The sequence below is a fragment of the Notamacropus eugenii genome, chromosome 1 (assembly GCF_028372415.1).
Source record: "Notamacropus eugenii isolate mMacEug1 chromosome 1, mMacEug1.pri_v2, whole genome shotgun sequence".
Classification (NCBI taxonomy): Eukaryota; Metazoa; Chordata; class Mammalia; order Diprotodontia; family Macropodidae; genus Notamacropus; species Notamacropus eugenii.
This window is the reverse complement of record NC_092872.1, coordinates 665,617,999-665,637,367: the sequence shown is the minus strand read 5'-3', so window position 1 is coordinate 665,637,367 and position 19,369 is coordinate 665,617,999. Positions and strand designations below refer to the sequence as shown.

Below are 19,369 nucleotides of genomic sequence, written 5' to 3'. Positions count from 1 at the left end.
GTAGTGTGATTTAAAGGCAAGCTTCTACTGCCCAATCAAAACTTCTATTTCCTCAGTTTAATCAGACTTCTCTCTAGTGACACTTTGTACATTGTGTGAATGACTGATAACCAACTTCACACCTTCCCCATAGGTTTAATGCAAATCGAATTCTAATTGAAAACTTCATGGGAAACAAAGTATAGGTTTTAATACAATTATAGATGGTTAGAGCTAGAGGGGACTATAAAGATGATCCTGCCTCAGACACTTATGATCTCTATGACCCTGAGTAAGTTAGTCACCTTGTACCTCAGTTTCTTCATCTGTAAAATGAAGGGATTGGACTACATCACCTCTGAGGTCCTTTCTAGCTCTAGCTCTATCCCTTATGATCTAGTTTAATCCCTTCATATAAAAAAGTCTTAACAATAGTCACCATACCCAATAAACTTGTCCCTATAACAAAGACAAATTATTAAGTAAAATCAGTCGGACCCAGGGCTGGAGTCCAACAGTGGATGCAATATTTTATATCTACAGACTCCCATATAGACTCTTAAGCCCTTTCATTTTACAGATGAAGAAACAGAGAAGTGACTTACCCAAAGTCACAATCTAATAAGAGAACTAGGATGTAGAATCATAATATTTCAGAATTGGAAATGACATTAGAAGTCATATAGTTCAATCTCTCCTGTCTAGAGAATCCTGATAACTGATCATCTGATTTCCTTTAGAAGATTTCCAGTAACTAAGCACTTACTACCACTGCGAAAGCCCATTCCATTTTTGGACAGCTGTTAGGAAACTTTCTTATTATATATAATGAGCCAGAACCTAATTCTGTAACTTCCAGGGTGTTCCAAGTTTACCCAAAATACTCTGACTACACATTAAGTGCTCTTTCCTCTAGACCTTCAGAAAACCCAGAGATATGATTGGAAGGGCGAGGCTGAAGCACGATTAAGAGTTATGATTGACAAGACCAAGGGAGAGAAGGGGTGTGGTTAGGGCCCTTGAACTAAGGCACAGTTAGAGAAAAGTGCCTCTACGCAGTGAACAAAAATGCTGGACTTGGAATCAGGAAGACCTGGGTACCAATTCTGCCACAGACAGTTTCTAACTGTGTGAATCTAAGCAGGTCACTTCACCTTTCCAAGACTTTGCTTCTTTCTCTGTAAAATGAAGATAATGACACCTACCTCATAAAGACTGTTGTGAGGATCAAATGAGGTCATGTATGTAAGGTGCTTTATAAACCTTAAAGAACTTTATAAATGTGAACTTATTATTAGGCTGGTTTACATGTCACTTCTGACTCTTAGTTTTACCACCAGAGGATGAGCAGCTTGGAGTCAATACTTGGAGTGTTTGTTTAAGGTATTAGTCTGAAAAGCAGTGCGTGTTAGACAAAAGAGTTCAGTGTTGTTTTCTGAAAAGAGTCAGTGTTATATAGAGGAGGTATGTTCAGACTTGGAGATTGTGCATGGGATATTCAAAGAGAGTAGTTTTGTAGACAGCAACTTCTTGAAAGGGGTAGAGTGTTAGAAAGGGAAGGTATAGGTACTTGACAAATTTTTTATTGATTCACATAAAATTTGTTAAGCATCTATTATGTGCTAGGCACTGTGCTAAGAGATGGGGATCCAAAGAAAGGCAAAAAACAGTCCCTGCTCTCAAAGAGTTCATAAGTCAAGTGGAGGAGACAACATGCAAACAACTATGTGCAAACCTGATCTATACAGGATAAATTGGTGATAATCTCTGGAAAGACACTAGTATTTTTTTTTCATTTTAAAAGAACATTTATTTATTTTTAGTTTGCAACATTCAGTTCCATAAGCTTTTGAGTTACAAATTTTCTCCATCCACCCTCTCCCCCTCCCCAAGACACCATGCAATCATATAATCTCTACATATACATTCACATTAAACATATTTTCACATCAGTCATGTTGCAAAGAAGAATTTTAACCAATGGAATGAACCACAAGAAAGAAGAAATAAAACAAAACAAAAAAGAGAAAGAGCAAAAGTATGCTTCAATCTGCATTGACTCCCTAATTCTATGGATGTGGTTAGCATTTTCCATCATAAGCCTTTTGGAGTTGTCTTGGAACCTTGCATTGCCGAGAAAAGCAAAGGCTATCAGTCAATCACTGCACAATATGGCTATAATTGTGTACACTGTTCATCTGGTTCTACTCCCCTCACTCAGCATCAGTTCATATAAGTCTTCCCAGGTTTTTCTGAAGTCTACTCAACATTTTTTATAGTACAATACTATTCCATTACATTCATATACCATAACTTATTTAGTCATTCCCCAGTTGATGGGCATCTCCTCAATTTCCAGTTCTTGGTCCCCACGAAAAGAGCTGCTAAAATAGTTTTGTACATGTGAGTTCTTTCCCATTTGTAGGATCTCTTTTGACACTACTGTTAAGGAGTACTAGGAAAGGCTTCTTGTAGAAGATAGGATTTTGGCTGGGACTGGTAAAAAGTCAGAGAAATCAGGAGGCAGAGATGAGAAGGGAGGATCTTGTTTCATGCTTAGAGGTAGCCAATAAAAATACACAGAATGCAGAGATAGAGCAAGGAAACAGTGGCAAGGAGGCCAACGTTTTCTGAGAGGAGTGGGGCATTGGAGAGGGGAGATGTGCTCTGGAGTCTTCATTACTAGTATGATGATAGGGGAAGAGCATGGGTGCTGCTCCCAGAGAAGGGTCAGGTGTGGAGCTGGGAAAGTGTCTGCAAGGATGTTTCCTGGGAGGAGTGGTCTGTTAGGTGGTTGAGCCATCTCTCTGAGCCTCATATTAAAGCAGCCACAATTATTGTTGCAACGCTCCCTCACAGTTTTGTTGAGAGAAAAGTACTTTGTAAACTGCAAAATACTGCACAAATGGGAACTTGTTATGATCTATTTTAATCTCAAACAATGAGGACATTGTCTCTATTGGCAAAAGTGGGCAAAATAAGCAATGTTCATCTTTTTCAGCATATAGCAGTACTGAAAGCTAGACTTTGGGAGACTGAGAGAATAGATCACACTAATAACGACAGCCAGCATTTATATAGAACCTTAAAGTTAGCAATGGACGTCACAAATGTCTCATCTGATCCTGATAACAGCCCTGGACGTTTTTGTTGTTTAGTCATTTTCAGTCATGTTTGTGGCATGTCACATTTTGTGACCCCATTTGAGGTTTTCTTGGCAGATACTAGAACAGTTTGCTATTTCCTTCTCTTGCTCATTTCACAGATGACAAAACTGAGGCAAACAGGGTTAAGTCACTTGCTCACGGTCACAGTGTCTGAGGTCAAACTTGAACTTAGGTCTTCCTGACTCCAGGCCCGAGGTGCTCTAGCCATTCTGCTACCTAGCCGGTTGATCTCATTTTATAGATGAGGAAACTGAAGCAAGTGAACTTTAAGTAACTTTCCTAGGGTCACACAGCTAGTAAGTGCCCAAAGAGGAATGTAAATTAGGTCTTCCAGATCCTAGATTCAGTGCTCCATTATCTGCTGTACCACCTATTACTAAAGGAATTCATAATGAGGCCTGAATGACACACATGCATTTACATCTTAAAAGGAGACAGGATTTGTCAAAAAAAAAAAAATCATGCTTCTTCCCCATTCCTATTCCTCAGTGCCTCATGCTTTCAAGTGGCCTCTTTCACCTTCCTGCCATCTTGCTCCTTCCCCAACCACAACTCTTATTCTCTTAGTATAGATGACCCCATCCCACTTATAATTTTTAGGTCACTGTATAGTTAAATGGTGGAAGATGTAGGGGAGATATTCTCTAAACCAAGCACAGGAAGCCAAACAAGCACTTGCTTAAGAGACTGAACACTGTAGAACCGTGGGCATTCAAATTGAAGCACATGCATTTCTAGAGCTAATTCCTGGACTAACTGACTCCTGCATTTCTTGCAATTATTTCCTGTTCCCAACTTCAGGTTCTCCTTTTGGTGGACCTGACTTTGATCCCTGCCTCTTATTTGGGCAGATCTTTAGGTATGATGAAAGCAAAGAAAGCAAAGTCTTGGCTCCATTGGCTAATACATTCAAAGCATGAGTTGGTCTGTTCAAATTGGGAACCACATATCTTTGGCCTTAGACTCTTCTAATAGACTCTACCCTCCTTTTTCTCCTTCCCCCACCCCTTTCTTAGTCTTCCAGGTAGTAAAAATATGGACTCAACTTTGCAGTATGCAGTATTTTGCATCCATGAATTCACCTACCTCAAAACCTTTTTCTTACTTTTCAAGTAGAGCCAAAGGTTCAGCAAAAAACATTCCAATAGTAGAGAAGATCTCTTACATTTAGTCATATTATCTTGGGGGGTGGGGATTGGGGAATAGGGAAGTGGAGAGAAAAGAAGCCAACCATGGTTATCTCTCTTCTATTCCCTTCATAACAAGCAAGATATAAGGACAAGGGGATAAGAATATTCTGCTGTGTCTGGCACAGATGACAAGATTGGTGGTAGAATGGTCATTCACTTCTTGGCTTCACAAGCAGGACCTCATGCTCCTTTTCTACTATGGTCACCAACTTAAGTGTACACTATGTTTGAGGTACTGTGCTAATTACAGGCTAGCAAAGTAAGTGGAAAGGCAAAAAAAATGGTTTCTGCTCTTAAACATTTCACAGTGTGATGGGAAGACAACATGTACAAACAAGAAATATACAGGATAACTAGAGAGGTCATTGTAGAGGGAAGGTACTAGCTAGCACTGAGTCAGTTGAGAAATGGTTCTTGCAGAAGGGAGGATTTTAGATGGGATTTAAGGAAAGCTAGAAAAGCCAGGAGGTGGAGAAGAACAGAGTATTCTAATCACAAAGGCCATGACTAGTATGTTAGTAGAGGTCAGTACCTCTAACTTCTGCATAATCTTAGAGGAATAAGAGGATTTGATCCCAGGAGGGTCCTCAGGTTATCTCAGTTTACAGATGAAAAAATTGACCTGTGGTTTGAATGCTTTAAGCCTAGTAAGTACAAGAAAGACAACTGCCCTGGGGAGTCTGGTGGAGTGTTGGGGTGAAATGGAGTCATATCCTTGCCCCCCTGTCTAAGCAATATCATCTAGGGCAAATCACTTAACCTCTTTCTTCTGGGTTTAAATGCTTGGAGACAGCTAGGAGGAGTCCAGGAAAGCCTCCCGGAGCTTGAGTCTGGAAGACCTGAGGTCAAATCTAGCCTCATCCTCGCAGGAGTGGTGTGACCTTGGGCAAGTCACTTAAACTTCACGTCTGTCTCAATTTCCTCATTTGTAAAATGGGGATAATAGCAAACCCCCTCCTTGAATTGTTAGCTATTAGCATATTTGGGGGGAGAAGCCCGGAATTTGTGGGGAGAAAATACCATAAAAACAAACTACTGACTTTCAAGTCTCAGCTGGAATACCATGTCTTACAAGACTCTCAGTCCTCCACAAGTTAGTGCCTTCCCTCTATTGATTACGCCCCATGTATCGTTCGTAGATCTTGACATAGTTTGCACACTGCGTCTCCCACTAAGACCTGGAGCTCCCTATTTCCAGCGCCTGCCACAGAGCCTAGCACACAGTAGAAGCTTAATAAACGCTTACTGGCAGACTGGCTGTTTAGACAATTGTTTCTCTACGGACTCCCCCATTAGACAGTGAATTCCTTGAGGGCAGAGTTTGTCTTTTCCTTTGTGTCCCTGGCGCTTGGCATACAGTCAGCGCTTAATAAATGCTTCCGGACTAACTGCCCAGATGTCTGGAGTTGAATAACGGGTTGGCTTGAGAAACACAACCACAAAAGATCCCCCGACAGCTCCGAAGTCGCCGAGCCGAGGACGCGGGCTCATCCCATGCAGGGACTCCAGCTCTCCCCACTTCGCTAATATCCCCACTCTCTCCCGGGCTCTCCTCCGGCGGCTAGTTCCGCTCCGTGGTTCTGATTGGCCGGCGATGATTTCATTGTCAAGGAACATCCGGGTCTCTTCTCCCCTCCCCCCCATAGGTTATCCTGTCCTCCGAGCTACCGACCCGTCCCGCGACCGCCCCACCCCATAGGACTAAGCAAAACAACCGCCTCTCCCTTGATCTCTTCTCCGTCCCGTCCGCCGCCCCCTGACTCGCCTCCCACGCCCCAGAGAGGCGTCTTTGTCCTCCAATGAGGAACGAGGACGACTTTCTCCACCAATCAGAATGGAACGCTTGCAATCCAGGGCGGTGTAGGGCCTCTAAGCCCAGACTTGGGTGGTCTGTTGGTTCCTGCTTGGGGCTTGCTTGTACGCAGGGTTTAGAGGTCGGGAGCAGCAGGGAAAACTCTTCCTAGGGACGCGCCGGAGGCAGATGGGGACTCCGCGTCTGATTGATAGGGGAGTCCTGCCAATCGCGTGGTCGAGATCTCCCCGCCTTTTGCGCTCCCATTTAAAAAAAGCCGGTGTGACGGACTTGGAAATTGGCTCATTGATGGACAGCCAGAGAAAGCCAATGACGTGAAGGTTCCAACCAATGTAGACCAATAGAAAAAGGGAATAGTTAGGGTCAGGCTCAGCAAGAAGGCCAAGCGTATGGGCGGCGTTTGATTGACAGCTCCCTTGACTTATGATCTAGTAGGCCACCGACACCAATGAAGGGAAGGTATTGCTCAGTCTGGTTAAGCCAGGAAACAAATCGCTTTAAGAGGTTGGGTCTTACTTAGTGGGCGGTGTTTGATGGACATAGGTATTGTCCAATGGGGATAGGCCGTTGGTGCCCAATGGGAGATTTAGAACAGAGGCGAGGCCATGGAGGCGGGGAAAACGAAATGCGGAGTTGCAAGAGGGAACCCAACTGGACAAGAGATCAGTGACCGACAGTCCATTCGGCGAACCGGCTTCCATGACAGAGCGCGTGGCTCCTCAATGGGCGGGGGTTAGGGCGGGGTCCACGGAGGGGCGGAGAGGAACGCAGACTTGGGGAGGAGGGGGGGGTACCCGTAGCAGAAGGAGCGGAGTTGCTGCTGCTACTGCTGCTGCTCAATGGCGGAGAAGCCGCCCGGGTTCTGACCCACTCGTCCCCCGTTGGCAGTTGCGGGGGAGTTTCCTGCCGGCGCGGCTGGAGTCTCTGTTTCTCAGGGGTCGGTGGTTGGAAGATGCCCCAGAGAGACGAGGCCGCGACGGAGGAGGCGGCGGCGGCGGCGGCGGCGGCGGCAGCAGCGACGGCGCTGAGGTGGAGGGAAGGAGGCAGCGGCGGCGGCGGCGTGAAGGGCCCGACGGTGTAAACAGCCCTTGAGGCGGCGGCGGCGGCCGAGGCCGAGGCCGGGGCAGAGGAGGAAGCAGCGGCGGCGAGGGGCCGCACCTCCGTTGGGATCCCGGGGTGAAGTGCGGCGGGGGTGGGGGGGAACTCTGCGCGGGGCCGGAGCGAGACCCGAGGGACCTCTCCGTCCTCCCGCCCCAGGTAAGCGCCGCCCGTTGCTGCGGGCCACTGGGGAAAAGGCTCCGACGGTGGCGGTCGAGGTGCTCGTCTTCGGAGGCCCTTTTTGGCTGCTTAATCCTCTTCCCTTCCCCCACCCCTCCGGGAGTCCGGGACGCCAGGCCCGACTCCCGCCTAGGCCTCTGCCCTGGCCCTTTCCTCGGTCTTGGCCCGGGGTTGGAAGCGATGGATGCGTTTCAGAGGTCAGCTCCTAGCGGCGGAGCAGCAGATGTGGCGAAATAATCCGCTTCTAGCTTCTTCTCGCTGCTCTGCCGGGAAGCGGCTTTCTCTTTCTTTCTGGGGGGAGTGGGGAGTGGTGGAGGGGGTCCGCACCCCTGCCCTTACCCTGGGCCTTAAGTCCTCCTTTCCCCTTGTGCCTGCTGGCGCTCCCCGGACCCGTCGGCGCTCCCTTCCCGCTGTTCGGCAGACCTTCCTCTTGTCATTGCTTCCAGCCATTACTTTAAGCCATATCTTTTATTTTCTTTCAATGGCTGCTTTTATGTTTTCTCCTTCATCCTGCCCTCCTCCTTATCTCTAGTTCTTTTAACTCTAGCTGTCTCTTGTGTCGCCGTTCTTCAAAAAAAATGAAAGCTGGAAGTGGAATCTCGTGTCCCCAGGACTGATTTTAGACCCAGTGTGGCTGTGGCTTCATCGCCCCACAGACACTGTCAGAGGCCCACTGAATGTAGGCTGACCGCCTTATTTGTAGCCTTTTATTACTGTTTCATTCTTCCAGGACTTCCTAAGAGTTAAAGGAGAAGCCGTAGACACTTGCTACGTAAATGAAGGGTTGGATGAGGATTAAACATAGAGTTGATTCTTGAGTCATGAAGTCACTCCTTTACTTGTACTTTATAAGAAGTCTGATCTTTGCTCGGGTGTCAGTACCTACTTTTGAAGCATCACCGAATTCTCATATTGATTTAGAGCTTAACTGCCGTAAAATCAGCAGCCTCAGGAAAACTTTTTTTAAAGGAAGAAAAATGTGCAAACAAGTTAAAAATTGTTTTAGAATAGGCCTCTTTAAAATAGGCCCCCACGTGCTTAATATATCAAAATAAAGTTGGCAGACCATCTTCCTTAAAGAGTTGTTTAGGAATTGGGTCTTGGGGATATGTATCTACTTTGAATCTTGTTAAAATATTAACATCTGTGATAGGAGAATTATTGAGGTTTATTGCTGGGGTTAACAAGGCTCTCTTGAATTTGATACATGGCTTGAGTGTTGATTGGTACAAGGATGAACAAATCACCATATGTCCTAGAAGATAAAGAAACGTCACCAAAACTAAATTTTAATAGACCTTGGTATTTCATTTATTTTTATGTTATGCAATAGCCAAGTTCCTATAGTTGGCCCACTTTTAAATAGAGCATTCCTAAATAAACAATGAGGCAAGTTATTCTAGTTTTTTATATTTGCCTCTTTGAGAAATACAGGCTTCCTTTTTTATTGTAACAAGGACAGTAAAGTATTCAAATGCAATTCTTCTAAAAAAGTATTTCACAGACCTAGTGAATCGACTTTAGCATTTGTCTTTTGAAATTTGTCTTTTAAAATGTTTGTTTTTTTATTGACTAAATGTAGGAAACTCCTATCAATTCTGGTTGGGATCTAGTCTGCAGTTTATAGTTTTGGAGAGTTGCCTAGGGCACTGAGAGATTGTGACTTGCCCAAGGTGGCAGCCAGTGTCACAGGCCAGACTTGAACTCAGATCATCCTAACTCAGGTTAGTCCTTTATACTGTACGGCCCAAGTACGGAAGTGTGTTTTTGTGTGTGCTTAGAGAGAACTATCTATAGATATATCTATATTTATCTCTCCATATTATTTATTTAGCATCCAGACTAGGTTTTCAGCTATTTATGGCTTTTTCTTGTAGAAATTTTTCAGTTTTTTGTTTTGTTTTTACCCCTTGGTCTAGTGACCCAGAGATATTAAGTGATTTGCTTGAGGTCACACCTCTAGTATGTATGATATAGATGGAAATTTGAATCCAGGTCTTCTAATTCCAAATCCTTTGATCTTCCCCTTCTTCCTCCTGCTTCTTCCCTTCTCTCAGTGTCTCTGCTGTCTTTTTCCCTTTTCTGTGGGCTTATTTTTCTATATCTTTATTCCTATCACTGTTTCTGCAACAGCCATTAGTATTGCATTATCAGTATGGTGTAATTTCAGTTTTTTTTCATGCATGTTAGTTAAAATTTCCTCAGTTCTTTGTGTGCCCTCCTAATTGTTTCTGTGGTGAATTCACTTAGCATTTGGTTAAAAATGATGACCAAATCATTAATTTTTTTTTCCTGTGTTGGATAATTATAGTATTCATAAGTAAACCTTATACCATTTTGAGTTGTAGTAGAATAAAACTCAGTAATTAACATATAATTTCCAATCCCTTGAGACTGATTTGAAGGAATGGTGCAGTAGTCTATTTGAAATGATCAAGACTTCAGGAAGAGCAGGTTTTTAGCTTTACTAGGTTAGAAACAACTATTCTTGTTTAAAAATAACAATTATAAGGCGTTTAACATCTTGAAAATGGGGTCTGTTGATCTTAATGCATGCAATACCTGGAAGCCTGAGAGTTGCCATATTCCTCAGTGCTGCCAAGGTTTTAGTTAGAACATGGTTGGATAATTGGATGAGCATAGTTTATGAAAAATGATAGCATCCCTAACATGTTTTAAGTTAACATCATTTTGAATGACATTGTTAAATAATAAGCGTGTCTTTAGCAAAATACTTTTGTGAGTGATAACTACTTTTAGCCTTTTCTCATATGAAGGCATTTATCTATACTTGTCTGTACTTAATATATGGTTACAGATAAGGAATTACAAAAATTTTGCTTGTCCATAAGATAGAAACCATGTTTTATTATCCTTTGTAATGGACAGTACTCAATGTTAATTTTGTTAGTCATCTGTCATAAATGTTGACCAAAGAATGAAGTTACTGGCTTTAATATATGTTGGTAAAAGCTTGAAATAAAGAATTGAAGGTTTGTGTTTTGTCTATGAAAATAGCTTGAACAATTGGTAATACTAAATAAAACACACAGAAGAAACTTGATATTGTTGAACCCCAAATTTTCGTATCATAATAATGTTAAAAGAAATTTGAGATACTGATTACAAATTTGTATAGCTCACTTTTCCCCCCAACATTTAAAAGTAATAGCATCACAAACTTGATGACTAAGGATCTCTGAGAATCTAGATTGTTACTTTTTTCCATTTATTTGCATACTTGATGTATTTGTTTTAGAATCTGAAATCATACTGGCCACTGTTGTGATCAGTACTTATAGTTTTATAGCGAAATGTACCTTTTTAACATCAAATGAGTTGGCAATTGAAAGAAGTGGACAAATTTTATGTAGAGATTAGTGATTGTATTGACTAGATTGAATAAGCCAATGTAGACAGATAGAATTAAAGACCCCTTAGAGCCAGATAGATAGCCCCTGGAGCTGTTATTCCATTATTACCACCATTGTTCAAAATGTGAAGGCAGGGTAGGGTTTGGGGAAGTTTAGCAGCAGAATTTAATATTTGCTTTCTCATGATACTCCTGAAACTTTATGAAACATCGGTCAATGCTTCTCATTGTCTTGTCAGCTGCTTCCTGGTCTCTGTCCTTGCTGGGAGTGACTTCATTTCTTTGTGCCTCACTTTCTTCATTTTGGAAACTCATGGCTGGCTTGGATAATGTTGAAGGTCACTACAGTTCTAATGTTTTTTGTCCTGAACTAATCCAGAAAATTTTGGGATAGTTAGGGGTGGCTGGAGGAAGAGAAAGGTGTAATAATTTACTGACCTTTTATAATGACTATTTAGTTTATCTTTCCTCAAGACAGTGCTTATGTCATTAAATTCATTTTTAAAAAAATGACGTTTTAGGCTTGTAAGTATTCTTCTAAAAGGCATGTTAGGTTATCTGTGGCATCTGATCTACGGTCTGAGGCCTTTTACTAAGTTTTCTAACTTCACTTTAAATTACAGATACTACTGTATCTGTGGAGTAGGAAAAGCATGCTGCTCTGCTTTCCTCTCAAAACTTTCTGCAAGCATGTGAGAATGGTTCTGGTTTGATCTTGTAGCTGTCCCAGCGCTGTGGTAAAAAACTTTTTGATAGTTTTAAGAACTTTTTTTAACCATTATACTTAATTATATCAATAATTCTGTTTAGCACCTTTATATGTTTAGGCTATTGAAAAATAATGATAGATTTTGGTATTACCATTACTGTGATAACTTTGGAGGAGTTTTTGGCTTTTTAAAAGTGATTTATTCATTTTCAAACTTTTTAAAAACATCTATTAAAATGTGTGCTTTAGTGCGTTTTAGCTTTTGTGTTCCATCTTGTTGTGTTTTTCATAAATCCTCCACAGAACAACCCTCATAAACACTGAAAACTTTTCTTGTGGACATCAGTGCACCTTTTTGCTATATGTGATGTATGATTAGCCCTGCTGCTTTTCTCTTTATACTTGACCTTGGTGATACCTTTTATGCTGTTTCTTGTGTATAAGTTGTCATTGGTCATATCCTGTAGAGAGTTAAACTCACCATGTGAGCAGTGGAAAGATTCTGGAGTCAGAGGCCTTGGTTTCAAGTTTTACCTCTGATAATTATACCTATGTGACCCTAGCCAAGTCATTTCTGGGCCTTAGTTTCCTCATCTATAAAAAAGAGACTTGGCCTGGATGACCTCTTAGGTTTCTTCCATCTCTAAGTTTATGATCTATCTATGACTGAGTATCACCCAAGTGCTCATTTATATTGTCTCCAGTTTGGGTCTTTTGAGATCAAGGTGCTTGATGATTCAAGGAGAATATTAGTGTTAAGAGACAGCCACTGTGCAACAAGCAGTAGTTTGAGATAAATGAAAGCAGTGTTTGGGCTGTTATTAAATTTGTGAGACCAGTTCCCTTCAAGTCAACAGGCATTTATTAAGTCCCTACTATGCTAGACACTATAAAATAAGTGGTGGAAATACAAAGAAAGGCAGAAACAAAACAATGCAAAGAAACAAACCAACAAAACACAAAAAACTAGTTCCTGATTCTCGGGGAACTCACTGTCTAATGGGGGTGGGGGTGGGGGAGACAGATGGACAACATGAAAGCAACTCTGTACAATGTACAGTATTTTAAATGGGAAATAATCAAGAGAGAAGGTACTAACTACCATTATTTTTTCCTTCTTGACCTAGATTATTTTTCCATCTTAAGCACATGAGATACTATTAATATTGAGGGATAGATCATGCTAAGAGAAAGCACAAAAATGTTCTCAGAAAAACTTTCTTTGACTTTTTAACGTATCCACTACTAACTTGTACTGGTAATATCCAAAGTATCATAACTCCTTGTCTTTGAACACTTTTTATAGTTTTTGTAACAAAAATATTAATCAGTTTTTGAAGTAATAACCTCATAAATTAAGAGTATAAATGAGAGTACTTTTGTTAGATTTTACAAGTCATATGTTGAACTAATGTCTAAAGTACAAGTTGTTAACTTAAAGCTTACATTAATATCAGATATTTAGGTTTTATTATTGAAATATTGGATAGATATTGAAAATTGGTTCAATTTTTTTTTTTTAGAGAAAGTTAAAATATTCACTCAAGATTAAGTAGTTTTTATGGAGTTTTTAGAAACTGACTTTAGAAATGATCTAGCAAAACCCTCTCATTTTGGCTCCTATGTGTTAATAAGTTAGAAATCTTTCATTTGCAATTGGGAAACTATTATTTACTCTGTGGAGGGATGGGGGAAGATAATTTTTTAAAATTTAGTATTTAACTATTTAAACATGAAGCTAGTGCTTTGAGGGAAATGTTTGATTAAAAAAATGGTTGGAAGATGACTGTTGTGAAGGTTCTGAAGTGGAACTTAAGTGTCTTCTGAAAGGCTTTAAGTATTGATGGGTTGTCTGTGTGTACCTGGGTTATATGTGTGATTTTACTTCAGAACTAATAGCCTTTATTCTTCATAAAATTATAGATTTTCAGAGTTAGAAGGAATTTCAGTGGCCATCTAGTCCAACCTATACCAGAGAAACTGTGCACTAAGACATACCCCAAAGTGGTTACATATACCTTAGTATTTAAGAGTATGTAGGGGTCTGGACTGGGTTAGGAAATTAAATGCAAAAGGAAGTGTTGAGAAGTCCAAACTATTAATTAATTAATAACTACGTTGCCATCTATCCTCTTTCTTTTTCCTCATTTCAGATAATCTTTTTGACGTAGTTGTTGATTTGATTAAAACACTAGGCACTAAGGATTCAAAGAAGTGGAGGGAAAAGCTTGCCTAAACTGGAATTAGCTAAGTAAGCTTGTAAGCATTGAAAGAGGAAAGGGAGGAACAGTACAAATGCAATATCCCTGAAAGTAGGGGAAGTTAATGGCTGGGGGAAGGGGAGGGGGCTAAGTAGAAGTATTGGAAAGAGATCTTTGGTCAAGAGGCTTATTTAGTACCAACCACTAGAATCCACTTGTTCTGTGAAGTTTGAGGACCTGGAAGGCCATATGTGACCTGGAGGCCTCAGGTTCCCCATCCTTGCACTGGGTGGTACTTGGAGCCTAGTATAGCTTGATTCATTTATGTATGGCCCAGGTTCAGTGGGAATGTTTGTAGGAACATGTTTTATGATGATAATATTCCTTATGTTTTCTTATGTGAGTATGACTGAAAACATTCTGTAAGTAATATATATATAAATAATGACCTTTGGTTTCTGGTGATAGCTGCCACTTTTACTGCATCAGATTCTTTTGTTGTTTGACATACTTTCTCACAATGGCTGATAGAATCATCCTATCTCTGCTTTGTTACATTAAGATTATTTTGTGTCACATGTTTCTTTTTAATGTCTCCTTTTGACTTAAAATTTCTTCTTGAAGTAATACCAATACAGTAGTTACTTAGGTATCTGGCTCTCTCTTAACCTGTCTTCTTTAAACTTTCAGCTTGACAAATCAACTGATGAGTTTTGCCACAAATATTGCAATTAAGTTGTCCATGAGATCTTTAGTTTTCATAATTTAGAGTCAGCTAGGTGGTGCAGTGGCTAGCACAGTAAGACCTGAATTTAAATTTGGCCTTAGACGTTACTCTAGAGAAGTCATGTGACTGTTGTCTGCTTCAGTTTTCTTATCTGTAAAATGGCGATAATAGTAGTGCCTATCTCCAAGTTTTTTTGTGAAGTTAAAATGAGATAATATTTGTAAAGCATTTTGCAGATCTTTAAAGTGCTGTGTAAATTCCAGCCAGCTAATGTTATATATTTTATTGCTGAATGCCTTTTGTGGTTGTACTAGGAGTAGCCAGGGGCCATTTGCCATTTTGTCTTCACTTGAGTCACTGATCTAGAAGATGAGAGGATTATATATTTATATGGTAAATTTGATCAAATTGGTGATTAGGTCGTGTTTCTTACATATCAAGGCAGCCTAGCTTGGGCCATTAAAGTAATTTTATTAGAATAATAACATACAGTAGCTATATTAGTGAAATAGGAGGCATGACTTATTAAAAATGAGCAATATTTTTTCCCTCAGAGTATTTTGTTACTTTATTTGTGCTTCATGGAAAGGGAAGAATCCTTAAGCTTATTGTATTGACTTTCATTGTTCATTTTAACATTATTTATCTAACATTTGTCTACATGTCTCAGAGCCTAAATTTTAGATACCTTTCCCCATTTCTATTTGATTTTTACAAATCTTATAATTTTAAACTTTATTAGTTTGGAGTCTTGATTTTTGTTTCTGTAAAACTGGAGAGTAAAACTGTAAAAGTTATTAAAAGATTTAAGCCTTTTTAAATGTACAGTATGATAGTAAAATCATACTTTTATGGTGTTTGGGTTAGCATATTAAGATTTATTTGCTGCCGTATGAAATTTTGTACTTTAGTCTAAAATATTGATGTGACTGAATGTAATATTTTTTACAAGTGGAATAATTGGTTCACATAAACTTATGTGGGGCTTGAAAGATGTTTTTAGAGTTGGTTTAGGGAAATAATTAGGGAAAAAGTAGAATTATTAAGGTAGTCTTACAGCTAATTTTGGTAGATATGTTATTTCTTTAATTTGTGAATTGAATCCTTTTCTTAGGTAGTAGGTAGACCTGAATCAGTTAAAGTTATGGGTCTCACTGTCTTTGGCCTGCTGCTGCTGTGCTTCCTTGTTTTTGTCTCCATGTCTGTTTAACCAGTTTTAGTTAAGCTAAGTGGGACTATGTAGGTGGATGGCAGCTTTGTTTCTTTTGATTGTTGCTTTTATTTTCAAGGTTCTGTTAAAGAGGAAGGAATGAAAAACCACAGGTTTCAGCCGCTACTAATGGAGAAAAGTGGAAATAGGTAGTTTGGAGTTTTGAAAGGAAAGAAAAGAATATTAAAATTGCAAGACAATGTGAAATGGATTTTGTAAACAAATCTAGGTGGGAAGGATGGGAGAGATGGTTAAAAAAAAAAGCTTAGGGACTATTCAGTGGTTTCCTACCACAATTGTGAACTTTTTCAACTTGGTAGGCTATAGAAATGTTTTTGATACCCAAACAGTGAAAAATGTAATGACATTGTAAGAGAGAATTTGTTTCTAGGCCTTGACACAAGAATTAAGTCTTTCACGGGTGTACAATGTGAAATGCTGCTTGGTTGCTATGTATACCTTTATAGTTTTGTTAGAACAATTATAAAGTCCTACAGATGGATGAAAATATTTTCTTTAGTACTTGTATATTTTATAAGTCATATGTTGAGCTAATGTTCATTTAAGTTTTTTTTTTATTAAATTTTACAACAAAAAGAAACATAGAATCAACATTAGTTACCTTCCTCAAGGAACACATAACCTCTTTACACTATACATTCAGATATATATAAAACAGGCATTTGAAATTTGCTTTGACATAAAATTTTTAATAGGAATAAGACATTTGCCCAACAGAATTGAATAGGTTGTCCTTGTACTTATGGTAATTTATGTTCTTACAAAAGACTTTTTATGTTTTGTAATTCAGTTCTACAAATGCTTATTGAGCACCTACTATGTTCTAATGTGTAGTGCATATCAAAACAAAAATGAAAAAAATCTTTTGCTAAGGAAAATGTGTGTGCGCAGGGCTTGGGTGTTATACATTGTGCTGTGAGGCTGAGTGGATCAAAAAAGGCCTCTTGGTGTAGGAGGTGGCATCTAATGGTGCTTTGACAAAAACTAGGGATTCTACCAGGTGGAGGATAGATAGGAAGGAGAGTATTTCAGACTTGAGAGATGGAATGCTCTGTACAAGGAATAGGAAGCAGGCTAATTTGATTGGAGAAGAATTAATGTGAAGGGTAATATTAAATAAGACCAAATACATTGGGGATAGATTGTAAAGGACTTTAAAAACCAGTCTCTGGATTTTGTATTTTATCCTGGAGGCTAAATAAGCAAAACCTGAAGGTTTGTTGTTTTTAAGAAAGGATAGTGTTGGGTCCAAATGCATGTTTTCAGGATATGAATTTTGAGAGACTGGAGGCAGTAAGACAAATGATGGTGTTATTGCAGTGGTCCAGGTGAGAGGTGATGTAGACCTTTTGGAGAGGGCTATAAGAGGTGTTGAATCTCTTTCTACAATAGGACTTGACAACTGATTGGATCTAAAAGCCAAGGGAAAGGGAAGAGTTGAGGATGATTAAGAAATTGTGACTTTTAAGGACAGTGTTGCCCTTAGCAGAAAAAGGCTAGTTTGGGAGAGAATAATAGAGGAATATGAGTTGAGTTTGAGATGCCTTTAGGCTATCTGGGTGCTGATGTGCCTTAGACCGTTGGTAATTCAAGACTGGGATTAGGATTGATTATGTAGATTTGACAACAATTCAGTCTGTGGATCCACATCCCTCTTGGGCCAACTTCTCCAAGGGAGAATGTAGAGAGAAAATAGGGATTAGAACCAAGGACTGGTTGATTTAAGGAGACCTCCTAATCATAATGAGTTGGAGAAGAATGTTGATCCAGCAAAGAAGACTGAGAAAAAATGGTCAGACAAATACAATGAGATGTAGGAGAAGACATTGTCATGGAAGCCAGGGGAGGAGAGAATGTCTAGGTGAAGGAAATGATTTATAGTATCAAAAGCTACTTAGGTCAGCTAGAATGAAATTGATAGAAAAGTCCATTGGATTTGCATTTGAGTAATTGTTGGTAACTGTGGAGAGAACAGTTTTTGTTGGAGAGATAGGTGCTAAAGTCAGATTGCAAGGGATTGAGAAATGATTAAGAGGTGAGAAAATGGAGACAATAAGCATAGACAACCCTTTCTAGAAGCCAAACTGACAGAGAGAAAAGAGAGTTTGAGAAAATGAGAACATGATGATGTCAAGTGAAGAATTTTTCAAGATGAGAGAGACTTTGGTATTTTGGCAGGCAATAGGGAAAGAGCCTGTGGATAAGCAGAGAGTGAAGATGAGAGAGGGATGCTTGTTCTTCCAAGGTGGAGGAGACAGGAGCAAAGAATATAAAAGGAAAACTTAGCTTTGGCAAGATTGTTCACCTCTTCATCATAGAATAGGGGATGATGAGAATTTTGAGGTGTAGAAAGGGGGAGAAGAGAAAGAATAGATTGCCTGTCTTAGGCAGCAAGGTGGGCCCAGAGTTAGGAAGACTGGAGTTCAAATGTGGCCTCAGACATTAATTAGCTGTGTGACCTTGGGCAAGTCCTATGTTTGCCTCAGTTTCCTCATCTGTAAAACAGAGATAATAATAGTACCTGCGTCTTAGGGTTTTACTTCCTTGTGCTGCTCTCATGAGCAGTAGCAACATTTCCCCTACATGAATTTCTGCTCACAAAATACCATCTCAGGCAGAGGATAGGACCAGGTTACTTGTGATGAATCTTCTGCCCTCTGGTGTCTTACTGTATTTAGAAAGCAAACAAAATAAAAACCCCTCAACTGCTTTAAATGCTGGTCAAACTCAGAGAATTAAATATTACCGTCTCAACCTCAAGTCTTCCATATTGCCTCATGAAAATGTTGTAATCACCACCAGCACACTATCTTGTGCTTTTGTCAGTCACTTAAAATAATTGTTTTAGTTATCCTTTATATCTGTTTAATGATTCTTTCTATATGCATTTCAGAAGTTTATATATATATATATATATATATATATATACTCACACATATACAGATATATATGTATATGTGTGTGTATATATATGTGTATGTACACACACACACACACACACACACACACACACACACACACACACACACACACACTCCAAGCACATGTTGCCATTGAAAGTAATTGCCTTGTTCAGAACATTTTTTGGAGCCCTTTTGAATTAACTTGAGATCAGGTTTGTTTTTTTTCAATTGGGCATAGAAGAAAAGCTTTGTTATTTATTCATATGACATTATCCTGTGGTTGGTTCCTTTTTTCTCTTACTCTTGAATCTATTCCTCTGTTTCCTGCACCTTCCCTCTACAAGGAATTCCCAGAGGGAGATTTTATTGGTGTTTGGTTCCAAGAGATCCTGGGGAGAGGAGCTGAGTGTACCATGTGACCAGATTGAGAGTCCAGGAAAGCTTTATGTAGAGAGCAAATCCGGAAGCAGAGGCCAATAAATTCATTTGTTTTAAATATTTATTGTAATGTTTACTATCTATAGTAAATTTGTTTCTAATTAAAGAGTCAGGGTCCTCTACTGAAAGAGAAGAATTAGAGGAAGGTATGGGAAGCTTGAAGAAGAAAGAAAAATTTTGGAATAACTTCTGTGGAGTGAGATAGGGAGTCAGGAAGGAAGATAGGACTGCCTTGCTTGCAGTGAAAGTCCAGTCGAAAGGCCCAGTCAGTACTGGATAATATGAATTCCAATCAGTACAGTTAGGAGACTTCCTCCAGACTTCAGTGGAGGAAGCTGATGTTGAGAATGATCCAGGGCT

The 19,369-nt window shown here is 39.8% G+C and overlaps 1 protein-coding gene across 5 annotated transcripts in view; it reads left to right on the top strand.

The window, feature by feature from the left end:
- Positions 1-7,319: 7,319 nt before the first annotated feature.
- The window catches only part of PPM1B (protein phosphatase, Mg2+/Mn2+ dependent 1B), an 80,400-nt gene continuing 68,350 nt past the window's right edge, over positions 7,320-19,369 (top strand). For 2 of the 5 annotated variants that reach the window (XM_072635732.1, XM_072635729.1), the window contains exon 1: positions 7,320-7,406. Coding sequence is in view for 3 of the 5 variants with exons in the window: in XM_072635728.1 (XP_072491829.1) it covers positions 7,612-7,624 (13 nt within the window). In the remaining 2 variants the exon portion in view is untranslated. Of the gene's footprint in view, positions 7,407-7,431; positions 7,625-19,369 lie in introns of those variants that run through there. The other 3 variants (XM_072635730.1, XM_072635731.1, XM_072635728.1) reach the window with 2 other exon arrangements.